Source organism: Mobula hypostoma, chromosome 11 (assembly GCF_963921235.1).
Source record: "Mobula hypostoma chromosome 11, sMobHyp1.1, whole genome shotgun sequence".
Lineage (NCBI taxonomy): Eukaryota > Metazoa > Chordata > Chondrichthyes > Myliobatiformes > Myliobatidae > Mobula > Mobula hypostoma.
Window position 1 is genome coordinate 94,258,375 of NC_086107.1, and position 21,462 is coordinate 94,279,836.

At 43.1% G+C, this 21,462-nt stretch overlaps 1 protein-coding gene across 2 annotated transcripts in view; it reads right to left on the reverse strand.

The window, feature by feature from the left end:
* pold1 (polymerase (DNA directed), delta 1, catalytic subunit) overlaps window positions 1-21,462 on the reverse strand; it is a 234,870-nt gene that overhangs the window by 43,966 nt on the left and 169,442 nt on the right. For both annotated transcript variants that reach the window (XM_063063296.1, XM_063063297.1), the window contains exons 22-24: window positions 13,634-13,736; window positions 4,721-4,853; window positions 1,992-2,105 (exon numbers count right to left, since the gene is read on the reverse strand). In XM_063063296.1, the coding sequence (XP_062919366.1) occupies window positions 1,992-2,105; window positions 4,721-4,853; window positions 13,634-13,736 (350 nt within the window). The remainder of the gene's footprint in view (window positions 1-1,991; window positions 2,106-4,720; window positions 4,854-13,633; window positions 13,737-21,462) is intronic.

A 21,462-nucleotide genomic window follows, 5' to 3' on the forward strand; every position in this document is an offset into this window, starting at 1 on the left:
AAGAGCAAAATAGAGAGGTAGTGTTCATAGACATTCTGATGGTAGATCCATCATACCCATCATCTGCTTCTCAATGCTGCCATCAGGCAAGTAGTACAGGAGCCTGAAGACCCGCATCTCAAAGTTCAATAACAGCCTCTTCTCCACTGCCATCAGGATCCTGAACCCACCTGAAAAACCTCAACTCCATCTTGCACCATTCATTTTTCTCTCTCGCAATCGTGCACTGGTGTTGGTATGCTCATCTTGCACACGTGTACTTGATGTATAATTTGTGTTAATTTGAGTTTATGTTAATTTACATTTCTCCTTATTTGTAATGCACTGTGCTGCTGCAAAAATTGAATTTTCATCACACATACTCTGTGTGATGCTAAATTACATCCCACAATACGCTGGGACACATCATCAGTGATGTAAACCTGGGGTCATCATGTGCTTTGGGTCTTTCAACATCAGAGACCCTCACCCATGTGACCCAGCCAGGGTTGATCCGGTCGCAGCTTATATCCTGGCAGCATCGGTCCACAGGTCACACCTCTTGTGCCACAGCCATCTGGAGGCTCTCTCAGCAGCCTCTGTGACGGTCCTGATGGTTCATCTCTTTGCAGTCTTTGTAATACCAAGGAAACAGTAGGTTCTGCAGAGCAAGCGGCCAGCTGATCCTCTAAACCCCACCTCTATAGGCTCGCATTGTGCCCTCTGCCCCTGTCCCTGGCACTGCTCTACCAGCTCCTGGTACTTGGCTTTCTTAGGCTCAAACACCTCCTCAATCCGGTCTTCCCAAGTCACTGCTCAGTTCTACCATGACACCTGCTTCGAGGTTTCTGACAGAATGACCATGTCAGGCCTTAGGGATGATGATGCGATGAAGTCAGGGAACTTTAACTGCTGACCAGTGTCGACTTTCAGTTGCCAGTCAGATGCCGCAGCAAGGAAGCTTGCGAGTGATCTGGACTGAGACTGTGGCTGGTCTCCAGCTTTGACAAAGGTTATGGGCTCTCAGAGTTGGTGGAGATGTTCACTTTTGTGAATGGCCGAAGAGATTTTTTTAAATTTAGAGATGTATAGCATGGGTTTCAGCTCCACGAGCCCACACCCATGTGACAAATAAATCTACTAACCTGCAGATCTTTGGACTGTGGGAGGTAACCAGAGCACCCGGAGGAGATCCATGCGGTCATGGGAAGGTGGTGCAAACTCCTTATTATCAGGAACAGAACTGAACCTCAACCACGGGTGCTGTAATAGCATTACCCTAACTGCAAAGTTACTTGTGCCACCCCATGACAACAATAAACTTAAGCTTGAATCCCACTTGTCTCTGCCTAATTACTGCTCATTACACAGAAATGTCTAAAGAATTTGCAAGTTGATTGGTTTCTTTCCCACGCAGTTCATGCCAGATCAAGCTAGATCACAATATGACTGACAAGTTTTCCTTCAATACACAATGAACCAAAAGGAGAATGAAACCTCATCCCACTCCTATTCTTATTTAAAAATTTAAGAAGAATTGGAAATGTTGAGGTGTATATGATGATAAGGGGAATAGAGAGGACATAGCCTGCCACAGGAAATGATAGCAAGGGGGTACAATTACAATGTTTAAAAGGCATTTGGACAAAGTACATAGATAGGCAAGGTTTGGAAGAATATGGGCTAAAGGTAGGCAAATGGGACTAGCTCAGATAAGCAACTCAGTCAGCACAGACAAGTCAAGCCAAAGGGCCTATTTCTGAAGGGAATCACACCTGCTAAAATGGCTGCTGTGATGCTGGGGTTCTAAGCAGGAAGCAGAGATGGATTATTCCTCAACAGTTGTCAATGCTTCACCCTGCTCTTTAGCACCCTCACACTGGGTGTCATTCAACATTCCCAAAACAAAAGCTGCTAGTTCAACATCTCAAGTCGATTTAACAGATCTCAGAGTCAACAAACCCACATTTCTGTTACTTATGAATCAGTTACCAGTGTTTTTAATTCCTTACCATCATCATTCAACACAGCTTTGCAGCCTATACAAGTGCTTCTTTTCTTTGCAAAGGCCATAAGCCCTCCCACTTTCGATGTCAGCACAGTTTTGCATCTTGTATGCTCTCCCTCTACAATAAACAAATAATGAGTAATATTAATGCATTTAAAATGAAGGAAACTGAATCATAACTAGCTTGTTTAAAATTAAATCCTAATTCAGTGTATTTGGCTCAACCTAGTTCCTTTAAACCAACTTCTCTGTTTTTTTGTCCTGACTAATTTCTCCAATCTTCTATTGTGGTTTGATAGCCAAAGTTAAGGCTATAAAACAAAAGAGCAGAATTAGGCCATTTGGCCCATCGAGTCTGTTCTGCTATTCCATCATGGCTGATTTATTTTCCCTCAGCCACATTTTCCTGCCTTCTCCCCATAACCTTTCACAACCTTACTAAGGTAGAAACTATCAACCTCCACTTTAAAGATACCCAATGATTTGGCCTTTACAGCCATCTGTGGCAGAATTACACCATCTGGCTAAAGAAATTTATTCTAATCTCTGTTCTAAAAGGACATCCTTGTATTCTGTGGCTGTGTCCTCTGGACTCTCCCATCATAGGAAAAATCCTCTCCACGCCCACTCTATCTAGGCCTTTCAACATTTGATAGGTTGCATGCACAATCCACTCATTGCTGAATTATTAGCATTTGGTGGTATTACTGCTAAAGGTATTTGAGGGCTCTGCAAACAGAACCTGAGCCAGATTTCAAGTGGAAGATGACCTTGGTGTGAAATGGCAAGCAAGACCAACTCAGGATTCTCCCAGCTGAATATCTGGGCCCAGATATGACGGGAATCTGCCTATCTCATGATGTGGCACACAGTAAAAATCACTTGGCATCTTTAATAAACTTCAGCTGAGAAGGTATGAGTAACATTGGATTTCTTACCAAATGATATTCCATAATCTGTATCCACAAGACCATAAGACATAGGAGAAGAATTAGGCCATTTACCCCACCAAGTCTGCTCGCCGTTTCATCATGGCTGATCCCAGATCCCGCTCAAACCCTGCCTTCTCGCCATATCCTTTGATGCCCTGACCAATCAGGAAACTATCAACTTCAGCTTTAAATATACCCATGTACTAGACCTCCACTGCAGTCTGTGGCAGAACATTCCAGAGTCACTACTTTCTGGCTAAAAAAGAAATTCCTCCTTACCTCCATTCTAAAAGGTCACCCCTCAATTTTGAGGTTGTACCCTCTAGTTCTGAATACTCACATGATAAGAAACATCCTCTCCACATCCACCTTTTCTAGCTCTTTCAACATTTAGTAGGTTTCAATGAGATCCACCCCGCCCCACCACGGGCCCAAAGCTGCCAAACACTCCTCATATGTTAACCCCTTCAAATCCCGGACTCTCTCCAATGACAATACACCCCTTTTACACAATGCCCCAGTCAAATACAAGAGAAACTCACATTAAGTATTCAGTTAGGGAAACCTAATGACTAGAGAAGACGAGGATAAGAAGCTCTATTATTTTTATTTTACTTAATAGTCATGCAGCGTGGATACAAGCTCTTCAGCCCATCGAATGCATGCTAACCACAGTGCCCACCCAGGTAGTCCAAATTTCCCATTCACCCCATATCCCTCGAAGCCCTGCCACTCCATGTAGCTTTTCATATATATCATGGAGTTCAAAGTGCTTGCCTCATCTACTTCCTCTGACAGCTCGCTCTATATTCTTACCATCTTCTATGTGAAAAAATTGCCCCACAGATCCCTTTTAAATCTTATTTTCTCCCCTCAACTTTAAGTTTCCATAAAATTATCCCTCATTCTCTTAGGCTCCAAGCATTAAAGACCCAGCCTGGCCAACTTTTCCCTACAACTCAGGCCCTCTAATATTGGCAACATCTTCGTAAATCTTTTCCGCTGAAAAATCACGTGCTCCTCATCACCAGGAGTTTGAGGTGTCACTGCTCTTTCTATCTCCTCTTATCTAAGAAATCGTGTTGATTCTGCTCATTTCTGGTTATACCTGTTTAGAACTTCCCTATAATTTATTGTTTGAAGTGATAACCTGGTGAAATACAAGAGAATCTCACATATCCAAGTATCACTACGTCATTGTGTGGTACAGAAACAGCACTGTGGTGGACAAGTTGTTAAAGCCATCCAATGCATCACACTGGATACCCGGAAAGAGCCAACGATATCATGAAGTATTCCCACCCTCCTTATGGACGCTCGACCCACTACTATCAGGAAAGAGGCTACGCAGCATCCATGTCAGGACAACCAGCCTCAAAAACACTCGCTTCCCCCAAGCCATCAGGCTGATCAACACCTCTGCCTGTTAACCCACCATTACTTTATAATTTCCTATCAGTCACTTTATGTACAGATGCCTCTGCACCTAGCATCACTTTGTGTATGTAGAGTCCATGTATATAAGCTAATCTTATGTATTTATATTTATTGTTTTTTTATTGTGTACTTTATGCTTATTGTATATTTTTCTATTGCTGCGTCGGATCATTTTATTCTCCTTTACACTTGTGTACTGATGAATAACAATAAACAACCTTGAACCTTGAGCATATGTGCCAGTTATAATGTTTGAAATATATTGGCGTTTCATTGCCAGCAACTCACTGAAGCCCGAGTAATTCTACACCTATCGTATAGTGCAGCTGATTGCTCCGACAGTGTTTAGCTAAATGTCACTCACTCAGAAGCACAGCCTCGGCTTTGGATTCCCCCAAGATGGGCTCGAAGATTCTCAAGAGTGGCTTTGCTAGCTGCTGCTCCAAATAGTATTGCGTGTCAATTGGAATATTGTTCTCCAGAACATAGATTGGATCCTAGGGAGTGGGGGGGGAGGGGGGGAAGAGAGGGAAAAAAAGGGGGCCTTCAATGAATTAAAAATAAACTTTCATAATAGAAAAAATTAAAGGATCCAAAATTCAAAGTATACTTCATTATAATAGTACATATATGTCACCACACACCACCCTGAGATTTCTTCTCCTATGGGCATACTCAGCAAATCTATAGAACAGTAACTGTAACCAGGATCAATGACAGATCAAGTCGAGCGGAGAAGACAACAAACTGTGCAAATGCAAGAATAAATAAATAGCAATAAATAACAAGAGAATGAAATACATGTATCCCCCGTTTCCCGAACGTTCGCTTTACGACACCTCGCTGTCATGGCAGACCTACATTAGTTACCTGTTTTCGCTAACAGAAAGTATTTTCACTGTTACGAAAAAAGGCAGCGCGCACCCCGAGCAGCCAAGCTCCTCCCCCCAAACTGCATTCTAGCCAGCATTGCTTAATCACATGCTTTATCTCGATTTATTTTGTGCAAGATGAGTTCTAAGGTATCGGAAAAGCCTAAAAGAGCTCATAAGGGTGTTACAGTTAGTGTAAAACTAGACATAATTAAGCGTTTCGATCGTGGTGAACAAAGTAAGGACATTGTCCGCGCGTTGTACTCGCCTGCGTCCACCATTCGCACTATTTATACGCAGGGAGAAAGAATTTTGAAAGCTGCCGATGTTACTGTTGGTTCTGCTCGTAGCGAAGTGGTCTCTCTTAGTCGGCATTCAATAACAGATAAAATGAAAAGTCTATTGCTTGAGTGGATTGATGAGTGTGCAAAGCGTGGTGTTCTGTTAAGTTTTCTTATACTTAAGAAGAAATCAGTCAGTCTTTTTAATAAGCTGAAACAGAAAGCACTGGACAATGGTGATGAAAGTGTTGCGAAGGTGGAATTTAAAGGTAGTCATGGGTGGTTTGATCAGTTTCTGAGGCGAGGGCAGCTTCATAGTTTTAAACAGTGGTGCCCAACCTCCAGGCCATGGACCGATACATTGCCGCGAAGAATGCAGCGGTACAGTGGTAGTTGGAATGCACCCAGCACATCTTTAAGAAAAAAGCCGAAATAAACAAGCTAATTAATTAGGTGCCGCCTGGCACGTAAATGTCGGCCCAGATCAGAGGCGATTGCCGATTGTGTCAGGTGGTTATTCGGACAAGCAAGTGTTTAACTGTGACGAAACTGCAATTTATTGGAGTCTTACCGATTCCGGTAAGTGAAACTACACTGTACATACATTATTTCTACTTTATATAGGCTGTGTATTTTTGTGTGTTATTTGGTATGCTTTGGCAGCTTCACAGCTTAAAGGTTACTGGAGAGTGTTTCTGCCGAGAGCGCTTCCGCGAGATTTTTGCTGCACTAGACAGTGCTGCAGAGAAGTATTTCTACTTTATATAGGCTGTGTATTTATCATATCATTCCTGCTTTCACTAGGAACGCTCTACCTTCGGATAGCGGGGGAAACCTGTAACAAGATAAAAAGTCCTTAAAGTGAGCTTGTGGGAACATTTCAATAGATGAGAGTAGTTATCCTCTTTTGTTCAAGAGCCTGATGGCTGAGGGGTGAGCCTGGTGGTGCAAGTCCTGAGGCACTTATACCTTCTACCTAATGGTAGCAGCCAGATAAGAGATAGCCTGGGTGGTGAGGATCCTTAATGATGGATTCTGCTTTCCTATGACTGTGTTTCATGTAGATGTGCTCAATGGTTGGGAGGGTTTGATCTGTGATGTACTGGGCCGAATCCACTACCTTTCGTATGATTTTCTGCTCCAAGGCATTGGTGTTCCCATATCAGGCCGAAATTGATCAGAATGACCCACAGAAGAGGAATTATTATCCTTTGGTTTATATTAGACAAGAGTGTCCAGGCTCTCCTGTCTAGTCAGTGGAGAAGCGGTGTAAAACACCAATGCCCTGGGCAGGGCGAATTTTCAAAATGAAGTGAAAAATTGAGAATGGCTTTGAAAGGAAAGGCTTCGATGCAAAGTAGAAATTTGAAATTCCTTCCCATAAGTGAGAATTGTTGTTGGATCTGTTGTTTGCTTTAAACCCACAAATTGAGAATTTTCTTCAGAGACATTGTCTTGGGGGAAAAAGTGGGATGCTTCAAAAAAAGTCACCAATTATAAACACAAGAGATTCTGCAGGTGAAATTCAGAGCAACACATGCAAACAAAATGCTGGAGGAACTCGGATCAGGCAGCATCTGTGGAGGGAATTAAACAGTTGTAATTTTGGGCTGGAAAGCAAGGGAGAAATGCCAGAATAAGATGACGGGGGAAGGAATTGGCAGGTGAAATGTGAAACCAGGTGAAGGTGGGTGGGGGGGGGAGGGACAGAGATGAAGTAAGAAGGTGGGGGGGGTGACAGGTAGAAGAGGTAAGGAGCTGAAGATGGAATTTGATAGGAGAGGTTTGGACCCTTGGAGAAAGGGCGGGGGGGGGGGAACCGGAGGGAGGCGACAGGCAGGTGAAAGGAGAGAAGCCATTATAGGGAATGGAAAGAGAAGAGGGAGAGAGCAGAAACTGCTGGAAGCTAGAGAAATCGATGTTCAGGCTGGAGGCTACCCAGACGGAATATGGGGTGTCACCCTTTTAACTTGATTGTGGCTTCATTGTGGCAGCAGACGAGGCCGCATATCAACATACTGGAATAGGAATGGAAGGTGAATTAAAATGGGTGGCTACCGGGAAACCACATGTTTCGTGGCAGACAGAGCGAAGGTCACAAATTAATTATGTCCTCATTGAATGGTGAATGGATTCTTTTTCTATGGAGAGGAAAAAGCAATTGACATTTCAGGCCGAGACGCTTCATCCTCCCCATGGATGCTGCCTGATGCCCCTGTGAACTGATAGATGGAAATTCCATATGAAAAGTACATCTGCAGAACTGGTTCTGAACTTTTTGAATACACTCAGTGGCCACTTTATTAGGTACACCTAATCACAAATGCAAGTATATAATCAGCCAACCAGGTGCCAGCAACTCAATGTATAAAAGCCTGCAGACACGGTCAAGAAGTTCAGTTGTTCAGACCAAACATCAGAATGGGGGGAAGATGTGATATAAATGACATTGACCATGGTGCCAGATGTTTGCTTGTGTTTTTTTTAAAGTTTCTCAGAAACTGCTGATCTCCTGGGATTTTCATACACGACAGTCTCCAGAGTTTACAGAGAATGGTGCAAAAAAAAAATCAAAGAAATGGCAGTTCTGTGGGCAAAAGCACCCTGTAAATGAGAGAGGCCAGAGGAGAATGGCCAGAGTGGTTCAAGCTGACAGGAAGGCGACAGTAGCTCAAATAACCATCCATTACAACAGTAGTGTGCAGAACAGCAACTCCGAATGGCACAACACCCCAAACCCTGAAGTGGATGGCCCACAGCAGCCAGAAGACCATGGACATACGCTCAGTGGCCACTTTATTAGGTACCTACTGTTTATTTTCCTTTCTCATTTTTTCCCCATTCCTAAAGTTGCTAAGATACGTTGGAGGTTCCACAGGTACCAACTATTGCCTTGTTGCTAACTCACGTCCAAACCTCCACACTACGTCCAAACAGAGAGAGCACTAGCAAATATGTGAAGCACATTGTAACCAAGTAAAATAGGCAGAAATTGTTCAGAATCATTAGCGGCAGCAGGGCAGTGCAATGCACTATAAGATGACTTTAAGTTCAATAAGAAGTATAAAAAAAATAAATAATTAGAGTGAAGAGAGCGCAAAATAGTGAGGTGCTGCTCATGGACCACTCATAAATCTGATGCCAGAGAAGAGTCTGTTCCAAAACCATCTACTATGTCTCTTCAGGCTACTGTACCTTTCTAATGGTAGTAATGAGAAGAGGGCACACCCTGGGTGGTAAGGGGCCTTAATGATGGATGCTTCTTCAGGCATTGCCTTTTGAAGATGTACTTGACGGTGGGGAGGCTAGTGCCCACGTGGAGCTGGCTGAGTTTGCAGCCCCCTGGGGCTTTTTCCAATCCTGTGAATTGGAGCCTCCATATCAGACAGGGACACGACAATTAGAATTCTCTCCACTGTACAACTGAACAAATTTGCCAGCACATTTGGTGACATGCCAAAGCTCCTCAAACTCTTGATGAAAAGTAACCGCTTTTGTGCTTTCTTCGCAATGGCATCAACACATTGTCCCTGGATTGACCTTCAGAGATGCCGGCAGCCAGGAATTTGAAAGTGCTCACCGGTTCAACTGCTGACCCCCTCATGCATAACATTTTGCTACCAGAATCTCCACTTCCTGCCACGCAGATACTCCAATGGGCCAATAGCAGACCTTTCCAATAGACAGAAGCCTGGTAAAATTTGCTCAGTACTGCTCTCTGCAGATCCCTTAAAGCTTATCAAATCAGGGATTCAGAAAGACAGTCAACATTCCAAAATTTCCTTTCTCCGCCACCTATCCTAACTTACCCACCTTTTCCAAAAGATTATGCGGCATTTAGGATGACAGCTAAAGTGTTTGAAGTTAATGGCACTCTTTGATGAGTGTTTTCGGGAATCCTCCATTTGTGGTACCAGCCATGTAGTGCTTGGGGAAGTGAGCCTTTCAACATGTGTTCTCCTTTTTCAGTTTTGTGAAAGTATTTCCTCATTTTGTGAACATGTCTAATTGATCTCTCAACTTCCTCAGCTCAGAGAGAGAAAGTTCAGTGGTTTTAATGCCTGTGTTGTATCAGGTGTTATGTTTTCTATCTTACAATGGTGTGGCATTGGGGGATACCCACAACATAAAGCCTGTAAAGTAAACCAAAAGTTCTGAATCCACAGAGCAGGCCACAGAGGAACTGTTCTTCGTTATCCACAGCAGCTAGCTGTTCACACTAACACCAGTTTATTTTTAATCCTTATTTCTGATTTACTTCCCTTTCTTTGAGGTGTTTTGATTGGAATAAATAAGGAAAATTTGGTTTCGGAGGCGGTGGGAGGAGGTGGAGATTGATAACCACATGGTGTAAATTTTAAGGTAATGTATCCTCTGGTGTTTGTTTTTGCTAGTTGTTTTTTTTAATGCAAGAAGTGATCTAGAATGCAATTTAATGAAAGTGATAGCAGCAGATTCAGCTTCATCTCTGGAAAGGGAATTGGATAACAAATTGAACTGTGGGGCTAAGAGGAAACAATGGGGCAGTGGAGCAAAATGAGGGTTAAATCAGGGCTAAGTGTAGGGCAAAAACCTATGGGCCAGTCAGGCTAAGTTTGGGACTAAATGTGGGGCTAAGAGAAAAGTCTGAGGCAGTGGGACTACATAGCTCTTTTTGAAGGGCAGCTATAGTGTAATAGGATGAAAGGCATCTTCTGTTCTGATTATGTTTTGTTTTATTTTATTTTCATATATTCCTAGCTCAAGTCTATGCAAAGTAATCTCACATTACTCTTCACTACCATACCCAGTCTCACTTCCTAAAACAGCTTTTCTGTAGCTCCTTCATGAACCTGCTGTTGAAAGTTGTATTCTGGTTCTTTATCTCGATTACTTGCATTACAGCTAGACTGAGACTACAAAAACCTTTCATTTCTTTCATGCAGGGCTTTAACAGCTTGTACTTAAAAACACCCAGTAAAGAACTTATTCAGAAGTATCGCAGATCACTGTGGAACGCATACAAATTGCTGGAGGAACTCAGCAAGCCAGGCAGCTTCTTTGGATCAGAGTACAGTCAAAGTTTTGGGCCGAGACCCTTCAGCAGGACAGGGTCTTCCTGCTGAAGGGTATCAGCCCAAAATTCCAACTGTACTCTTTTCCAAAGATGCTGCCTGGCCTGCTGAGATCCTCCAGCATTTTGTGTGTATTGCTTGGATTACCAGCATCTGCAGACTCTCTCTAGTTTCTGACGGATCACTGTGGTACCACTTTGACACTCTGAATTGGATTTCCAGCTTTTTAATGTTGGGGGTGGCATGGTTAGGTTAACACCTTATAACGCCATCGATATGGGTTCAGTTCGCGCCACTGCCTGTAAGGAGTTTGTACATTCTTCCCATGACTGTGCAGGTTTCTGCTGGGTGCTCCAGTTTTCTCCCACATTCCAAAGACAGGTGGGTTAGGGTTAGGAAGTTATGGGCATGCTACGTTATGGCACTAGCAGGCTGCCTCGGACTGTGTTGGCCATTGGTACAACCAACACATTTCACTGTATGTTTCCATGTACGTGTGAACAAATACAGCCAATCTTAAAAAAACTCTTTAAATCATTAATCTTTGGAAGCATCAACTAACAACTGCAGATGTTGGAATCTAGAACAACTCGCAGGCATTGGAGGAACTGGGGAGTTCAGGCAGCATCTGTGCAGGAGAAAGTACAGTCAGTGCTTTGGAAACCTAAAACCTTAACTGTCCGTTACCATCCCTAGACATTGGCCAACCTGCTGAGTTCCTCCAACTTTTTTGTGTTTAGCACCATTATTATTTTGGTTATAAAAACTAAGCCAAATGGCTACCCAGAGTACGGAGTAGTCTCAGTATCAGTCCTGTAGAGTTATCAGTATTTGGGCAGCAGCTTTCCCATGTGGCAGTGGATGGTGGTTTTTAACGAGGGCACAAAGATGCTCTTTCCAGCCTGATAAAGGGTTTTGACCCAAAACGCCAACAATTATTTTCTTCTCACAGATGCTGCTCGCCCTGTTGAGTCCTTCCAGCAGATTGCTCCAGATTCCAGCATTTGCAATCTCCTCTAATTGTTTTCTGTAAAGTGTGCAGGTTAGGGGTGTGAAGATCACCGCATATGGTACCTTTTGCAAGTGAACAGAGTATAAGCCTTCATGATATATTGGTCGAGACTAATTCCCCAGCCAGAGCTGCCGACAGAGCTGTGGAATGGGGAAAACTGGTGATGTAGGATCCCAAATAACACACCCACACACACACAAAACGGTGGAGGAAATCAGGTCAGGCAGCATCTATGGAAAGGACAAAAAAAGAGTTGGAATTTCGGGAAGAGGCCTTTCATTTAGACCTGATAAAGAGTCTCAGCCCAAGACGCCAACTACTTATTCCTTTTCATGGATGCCGCCTGATCCGCTGAGTTCCTCCAACATTTTGAGTGTTGATGTGGGTTTCCTTCATCTGCAGAATCTCTTCTGTTTGCAGAAATGATGAAACCTGCTTTATGCTAAGCAATGTGCAAGAGGTACAGTGCCTCAAAGCACTCCACCATCTACAAAACTCAAGACATCGCTCGCATGGATAAATCCAGATGGAAAACTAGGGTAGAAGAATTTTTGTGAAAACACCCCTTGGTACTGGACCTATTCTATTCTCTGACCTTATGACACACTGTGTTGCAATGTTCACCAGCTGAAGAATATACAGCAATAATGCAAAGTTACTTCATCAGGATTATCTAAATTACTGAACCCTCATTGCATAATAATGTTTGGGACTCCAATGATTTTAACCAAATAAGTAAGGGACTAGCAAACCCAGGTTCAATTTTGGCAGCATGTGTAAGGAGGTTGCACATTCTCCCTATGATCATATGGATTTAGACAGTAAGAAAAAAGAGCAGAATTAGGATACTTGGCCCATCAAGTCTGCCCTGCCACTCAATGATTGATTTATTATCCCCCTCAACTCCATTCTCCTGCCTTTTCCCCATAACTTTTCAACCTCTGCTTTAAATATACTCAATGACTTGGCCTGCACAGCCATCCGTGGGAATGAATTCCACCAATTCGTTACTCTCTAGCTAAAGAAATTCCTTCTCATCTCTGTTCTAAATAAATGTCCCTCTATTCTGAGGCTGTGCCCTCTGGTCCTACATTCACCCACTATAGGAATCCTCTCCACATCCACTCTGTCTAGGCCTTTCAATATTCGATAGGTTTCAATGAGATCCCCTCTCATTCTTCTAAACTCCAGTAAGTACAAGCCCAGGGCCATCAAATGCTCCTCATATGTACGTTAACCCTTTCATTCCTGGAATCATTTTTATGAACCTCTTCTTGACCCTCTCCAATGCTAGCACATCTTTTCTTTGAAAAAGGAAACAAAGCTACTCACAATACTCTAAGTGCGGTCTGAGCAATACCTTATAAAGCCTGAGCGTCACATCTTCAAGAAATGAACGCTAACATTGCATTTTCCTTCTTTGCTGCAACTGAACCTGCACGTTAACCTTTAGGGAATCCAATGACCATACACCTCCCTACGCTAAATTCCATCTGTCACTTTTTTGCCCATTCTCCCAATCTGTCCATGTCCTTCTGTAGACTACCTGCTTCCTCAGCATTATCTTACCCTCCAACTAACTTGGGACTCTCTGCAAACTTGGCCTCAAAGGCATCAATTCCATCATCCAAATCATTGATAAATTGTGTGAAAAGGCAGTCCTCTGGGTGCTGCAATTCCCTCCCACATTCCAAAGATGTACAGGTTACGGTTAGAAGAGGTGGGAATGCTAGTTTGGTGCCGGAAGCATGGCTGCCCCACCAGCACATATTCAGCTGATATTGGTCTTTGACACAAACAATGCATTTCACAGAGTTGCCCTCCAAGCTACTGTACATTTGTGGGCAGCACGGTAGTGTAGTTGTTAGCGTAACACCGTTGCAGCGTCAGCAACCCAGATTCAATTCTGCCGCTAACTGTAAGATGTTTGTATGTTCTCCCCATGACCCAGTAATCTCTTCGAGATAAAGTTTTAGAGCAACTAGAGTAGGCTTTTCAGTGTCGCATAACAGCTTACGCCAGGAGAGACAAGTTAAAAGCAAATGCAAAAATCCATACCTCAGACTTCATATAGGCCGCCACACCTTTTGCAGCGCTGATAATCACGTAGGGAACTCGATCGCCCAGATTAGGAGCACTCCCTGCATCTCGCTTTCGCATCCTGTTTGACAAGAACAAAATTAAAGTTAAAAAAAAGCTGATTAACATTTTAAGGTAAATTCCAATCAAATTATTCAACTTTCTTGACTGACTGGCGTAGTTGTTAACACAATCATTTTAGAGCGTCGGCAGTAAGATCAGGGTCCAGTACCCACCGCTGTACACCCTGTGACTGAGTGGGTTTCCTCCAGGTGCTCTAGTTGCCTCCCACATTCCAATGGTGTTCGGATTCGGATTAGTAAATTGGGGGCATGCTACGTTGGCACTGGAAGTGTGGTGACACTTGCAGGCTGCCCCCAGAGTCATAGAAAACTATAGCGCTGAAACAGACCCTTCAGCCCATTTAGTCCATACCGAACCATTAATCTGCCCTTGGACTCTGTTGACCGATAATGCAAACGTCACATTGTGTGCATTTCAATAACTTCAGTGGTCCTAATACTGACCCCTCGCCTTACCTCCGCAACATCTCAAGTGTGGAGAGAACCCCTTTTAGGATGTGTCTGTTATCGACAAGACGAGGACTTATAACTCAACCCTAAAGGTTATCAGCTACCCCCTTGAACTGCCACAGTCCTTGCGGAGAAGCTGCTACCTCAATGACATTAAGATGGGGATTGCCAGAGAAGAAATTGTGACAAAGGGGCTTGCTTTTCTGTTGTCTTGTTTAGTTGTTGTTGCAGCTTGTGTTGTCTGAATAATATAAGCGTACTATGTTGGCATTGAAATGTCTGGCGACACTTTTGGGCTGCCCCCAACACATCCTTGGATTCGTTAGCTGTTTTTGCCGACAATGCATTTCACCGTACGTTTCAATGTTCATGTGATAAGTAAATTTGAATCGAAAACAGACACTCAGTAGCCACTTTATTATGCATCTCCTGTTCCTAAAAAAAATGTGGCCACTGAGAATATATTCGTGATCTTTCGCTGCTGTAACCCATCCACTTTTAGGTTCGATGTGTTGTGCGTTCAGAGATGTTCTTCTGCACACCACTATTGCAATGCGTGGTTATTCGAGTTATTGTCTGCTTGGCCATTCTCCTCTGACCTCTCTCATGAACAGGGCGTTTTTGTTTTGTTGCTCAGGAAGTCAAAACTCCAGTTGCAAAGGGAGATGTTAAGTCCCAGGTCTAGAGGTTCGGAGATGCGCTTGGATTATGGTATTGAAGTGAGAGCTGTGGTCAATAAACAGTAGTCTTGTCTTTACTGTCCATATGCTGCAGAAATAAATGGAAACCAAATATATTTTCTTCTACTGCTGAAGTATCACTCTAATTTCAATCATTCAAATTTGACTCTGAAGCATGACACACCCTTAACCATTTATATCTGTGGGGCCTCAACCATGTCAGCAGATTGCTTTTCAGAAGGCAATATTGTACCTCTGCCCAAGAGGAGCAGTAGTCTGCTGGTTATAAGGATACAGGATTTAAACCAAGATGTAGTCATTTGCAATGAAGCTCCTGGTGATTTTGAATTTATTTAAATCTTACATTCATCCCACAATGACTGGGAGTAAAATCTTTCCATTATGACTCCGTCACAATGTACAGACATGTGAGTTAATAAACAGCTTGCAGAAAGCTGTCCCGTAGCCTGTTGGTCCTGGCTTTAATGCTGCAGTGCTATTTGTCAATGGAAGCAGCTGAAGCAGTTTATGGTTGAGGTGACGAGTGTCCCTGATGATCTTCCAGGCCTTCTTTCTGTACCTGCTGCTGTAAATGTCCTCAATGGAGGCAAGTTATCGTCCACAGATGTGCTGGGCTGTGCATACCACTCTCTTCAGTGCACAGTAATCAAGGTTGGTGCAGTTCCTGTACCAGGCAGTGATGCAGCCAGTCAGGATGCTCTCAATGGTGCCCCTGTAGGAGGTCTTAAGGATTTAGGGGCTCATGCGGAACTTCTTCAGTTGCCTGAGGTGGAAGAGATACTGTTGTGCTTTCTTTGCAGCCGGTGTATACAGTCCAGGTGAGATCAAATGTCTTTGTGGCATACAGAATCTCCTCAAACTCCCAAAGAAGTAGAGCTGCTGGCATCCTTCTCTGTGAATGCATTGAATTATTGGGCTCAGGATAGACTCTCTGAGATGCTCACACCCAGGAACTTGAAGCTTCCCACGCTTTCCACTGCTGACCCCTCAATGACGTCGGGTGTATCTTTTCCTGACCTCCCCCTCTGGTCCACAATCACTTACGTTGAGTGTGGGTAGCAGTTGCAACATCACTGAACTAGCCAATCTATCTATCTCACTCCTGTACGCCTCCTTGGTTGCCATCTGAGATTCTATCATTAACTGTGGTGTCATTGTGGAATTTATAGACGGTATTTGATCTGTACTTAGCCACACATTCATGAGTGCAGAGAGAGTAGAACACTGGGCTAGGAATCAGCTTTATTATCCTGATGCACATCGTGAAATAATGTTTTGTGGCAGCAGTACACTGCATACGGCAATGTGAAGAAGTCTTAGCCACATATAGGTTGCTAGGGCACCTAAAACTTTTGCACAATGTGGAGTGAAGACAGAGTTTGTAAATCTGGTGGGAGCAAAGGATGCTGGGAATGGCAAGGGTGGAGTGCTGCAGAAGGGGTGTGGGACAGGTGGCAGAGGAGTACCAGGGGTGGGGTAGCACGGGTGGAGACACATCCAGCCCTGATAGACCAGACAAGATCATTTGATTCCAAACGATTGGTTTATTGATCAATACAAAATGTCCCTCTGGTGCGTCCCACTCCCTCCCCTCTTTCCCAACCATGATTCCTCTCCCTGCCCCCTTCCAACTCTCAGTCCACAACAGAGACCCATATCAGAATCAGGTTCATTATCAATCCTACACGCCATGAATTTTTTTTGCGGCAACAGTACAATGCAATACATAAAATTACTACAGTACTGTGCAAATACATATAAGACCTGCACAATACTGGATGTAATATAAAAATACTATAAGTTATAATAAGAAATAAAATAAATAAGTACAAAAAGAGAGCAAAACAGCCAGGTTGTGTTCATGGGTTCATGCACAAATTCTTGAGGTGTGCCTCAATTTACTTTCAAGTTTGTGGTTTGAAATACTACATTAAAAATAATCAGCTGTTTCTCCTCCTCTTATAAAATACTCCAAATCCATTTGATCTTACTGACTACTCGGTGGTACAATTCCTTCAGTAATCCACAAGCTGTGCACGAGTTGACAGTATCAGGAAGATTTGGTCCAACAGGAATCACAACACTGATCACGGGCAGGAAGGGAGGCTCATTTTTCACCTCGCATCTCAAATAATTGATGAAACCTACACATGCAAGGGGACAGGATTTATTTAAGATGCCGACCACTGTTAAATACCCTCGAAAATACACACCCACACGCACAAAGAACAGTCACAAGTGTCATGCTGCAAGCTGACCGCGAACCGCCACCTGGCAAAAGGCAGAATTTTCAAGAAAAGTGGCATTATATTAAAACAAAGAGCAAAACTAATATTCTAGCAAGATTATGAGACTCCTTCAAAATGCATGCTGCCAAAACCAATTATACAAGCAATCATACCAAAGGGAATCTTGCTTAAGATGAATATGAAAAAACACCTTGTGATTATGTGAGTACAATAGAAAAGAGAAAAATCTAAACATTGCCAATGAACTAAAAATAGACCAGCCTTGATTACAAAGATTACCCACTACCCACAAAGAAGCCACAACTGTGCATAGGAAAGTCCCACAATCCTTTACGTGGGTCTGATTAATTCTATAATAAGATATCACTGGCCAAACACCTGCATCAGATATACGCCTTACAGTGAAGGCAGGGAGATTGGGCCAGTCTGTTAGCTAAGCGTAACCTCTGAGCCTCTTTTTTATTTCACTTCAGACTAATATGTTCAGTCAAGCACATTAAAGAGCCTACACTACCCTTGTGTGTGGGAGAATGCATACATCTCTCCAAGGCCTTTGACAAGGTCCTGCATGGTAGGAAGGTTAGATCACTTGGGTCCAGGGTATGCTAGCAAAGCAGCAGTGAATTAATGGGAGCTTTTTGTTTTGGAGGACTGAGACAATGTTGTGCCGCAGAGATTTGTGCTGGGTGCACATTGGTTTATCATCAACTTTAATGATTTGGATGAGAATGCAGTTGGCCTGGTTAAGTTTGTAGCTGACATCAAAATCCAGACTTGAATCCATTTATTTATCACATGTACATCACAGCAAAATGTATCAATTGTGTTAACAACCAACACAACACAAGGATGCGCTGGGGACAGCCCGCAAGTGTCACCACACATTCCGGTGCCAGCACAACTTTGCCCACAACGTCGAGCAGAACAACACAAGCAACAACAATGAAAACAACAGAATAATAGCAACAGCAGCAAAATAATCCTCTTTCCTCCCTCCCACCCACCCACTCACAGCGATAAGCCTCCAACCCTAGGACAAGGCGCCTCCAGGCCTCCGTTGGACTTGCTGACACTCAGACATCGGTTGGAGGCTAACATTAAGTTATCTGCATTTACACCAGGATCTAGATTAACTGGGAGGCGTGGATTTTAACTTGGACAAGTGGGAAGTGGGAAGTGGGAAATTAAACTAGGATAGGACCCTTGCACAGTAAATGACAGGGCTTTGGGGCGTGTTGTTGGACAGGGAGACCTAGAGGTACAAATACATAGTTCCCTCCAATAGCGACAAAGGTAGACCGGGTGAAGGTGGCATTCGACATGCTTGCCTTCATCAGTCAGGGCATTAGTTGAGACATCTGGATAGTGGCAAGGTCACACTTTGAATACTGTGTGCAGGTCTGGACATCTGGGTATAGGAAGGATTTTATTCAGCTGAAAAAGCTGTAGAAAACATTTACGAGGATGCTACTGCCACTGGAGGGCTTGCATTACAAGGAGAGACTGGATAGGCTTGGGCATTTTTTTGTCCCCCCCACAGTGTAGAAGACCGGGGCAATATTATAGAGGTATATTAAATTGTGAAGGGTGCAGGCAAGTTGAATGGTCAGTCTTTTTACCAGGGTAAGGGATTGAAAAACTAGAGAACATAGATTTAAACTAAGGGCGCAAGATTTAAAGGCGACCACAGGGGCAGCTTTTTCCAGAGGGTGGAGCAAACTTCTAAAGGAAGTGGTAGAGGCTGGTACAATCCCAATATTTAAATGATATTTGGACATGGACAGAAAAGGTTTTGATGGAAACGGGCTAAGCGCAAGTAAATATGGGCCAAGGACAAGCTCAGCCAGGCAGAATGATTGACATAGAGGAATCTGAATCAAGCTTAATATCATTGAATTATGTCATGAAATTTGTTTTGCGGCAGCAGTATAGTGTAATACATAAAGTAAAAACTAAGACTTCCTTGCTCCTATACTTAAATTCGCTTGCAAGGAAGACCAACATACCACTTGCCTTCCTAATAACTGTTTTAACTGAAGTTGCGTTCAGCTGCTGGTGAACTTGGACACCCTGATTTCCTTTCATCTTTTCTCTTCCCAAACTATCACCATTCAGATAATGCTCCACACTCCAGTTTAGCGCAAATAGCACAAGAGAAAAATCATTGCAAACACATTGGAGATAACACTGCTGAAAATCCTCAGTATGACTGCGTGGAGAACTACGTCTTGTTGCGTTTTTGTTAGTTTTTTTATGTGGGGAGAGGGGGATTCGGAGGCCGATGTTCTTGCTGCACTTCATTCGGGGGGGGGGGTTTGATGAATCTGTTGCCAATCTTTTTTTTTGTGCTGGAGAAGGTGGGTTTGCTGTTTCTCCCTGAACTAACTTCCATGGTTTTGCTTTGTTTCTTGGCTATCTGGAGAAGAAGAATCTCAGAGTTGTATACTGCATACATACTTGATAGCAAATAAACTTTTTAGGGGTGGCCCGAAAGGCTCGTTCCTGGAAGGTAGGACTCCACGCTAGTACATCAGGGCACCACGGTAGAGTAGCGGTTATCGTGATGCTACAAGAGCTCGGGGTATTGGAATTCGGTGTTCAATTCCAGCACTGCTTGAAAGGAGTTGTATGTTCTCACCATGACCGTGTGAATTTTCCTCTGGGTGCTCCAGTTTCCTCCCACAGTCCAAAGACCAAAGACAAGGTTAACTGGTCACTGTGAATTGTCCTGTGATTAGGCTAGCTTTAAATAGGTGGGTTGCTGGGTGATGCAACTCACTGGGGCAAAAGGGCCTGACTTGTGCTATTTCTAAATTTAAAAAAATATTCTATCGTTATGCAAAATGATAAAACACAGGTAAAGTGGTGCTGGTTTATCCTACCTGTCCCACACAAGCTATGCATTGCCACATTCACACACTGACCTTGAAACATGCAATCCCCTAATAGTATACCAGAATACTGACACTAGCTGTTTAAAAGTATATCAAGTCAGAATTGCAGTTAGAGATTATGTCAGGTACACTATGACATGGTTTGGAGCTATAGACAATAGTGCTCCACAAATTTAAATCTTTAAGTCCAATTAGTTGCAGACTTAGTGGTTCTTCTCTCACTCTACTGTTGATATCAAAAAAGTAAAGGTTGTTTCAGTCACAGGAAATCTGAGCAATTTTATCTCAGAGCAACTTTTTTTTATTTTTGCGCAACGGCTTCTGGTCTTGCAGCTGCTATGTGACCTAGCCTCAAGTTGCTATTTCTGCATTTCCTGCAAGATACAGGTCAACGATTCTGGCAACTCACTGGAAACAAATTAAAATGTGTGTCCAAATGCAATATTCCTGCTCTGTATTGAGACTGGGAAAAAAACTCATTCATATCCAATTAAAAAATTACTTCAATAAACTGACACTACATCTAATGCTAACAATATCTCAGAGTGAAGTGCTTGATGGACTCAATATGTTAAAGTTACGAAACACGTTGGTGAAGCCTAATTTGGAGTATTATGCACAGTTCTGTTTCCTACAGGAAAGAATTCAGTAAGATGGAAAGAGCACAGAGAAAATTTAGAAGGACACGAGGGTCTGAATTATAGGGAAAGGTTGAATAGGTCAAAACTTTATTTCCTAGAGCATAGGAGAATGAAGACAGGTTTGATAGAGGCATACAAAATTATGAGGGGTATAGATGGGGTAAACGTAAGCAGGTTGGATGAGACAAGAACTAGAGGTCATGGGTTAAGGGTGAAAGATGCAAGTTTTAAGGAGAACATGAAGTGGGAATATCTTCACTCAGAGAGTGGTGAGAGTATGGTATGATCTGCCAGAACTGGTGGATGGGTTTCAATATCAAGGCTTAAGAGCAATTTGGAAAGGTACATGAATAGAAGGGGCACGGAGGTTATGGTCGGGTGCAGATCGATGGGACTAGGCAGAATAATAGCTCGGCATGGGCTAGATGATCCAAAGGGCCTATTTCTGTGCTGCAGTGTTCTTCGACTCTCTTCGTAGAAATTCCCACAGTCATCATAACCTGGGGGGGATTGGCGGGTAAGCTCGTAATTGTACAGGTAAATCATGAATAATAACACATTTTTAACTGTGGTATTGGAATTTATCCAAGTGCAAAGGGATTTTTCTGAGGGATCATTGGGAAGTCCCATTGCTTCTTGAGATTACACAAAAGAACTTGAATTTATTAAGTGACGTTCATGCAGAGCACCTTGCTTATTTTTGCTATAATTGCAGGAAGACCGGTTTCCAATTTGCACACAGCAACATTTCAAAGTGAGAAACAAAGAAAACATTTGTCTTCTTAAGCTT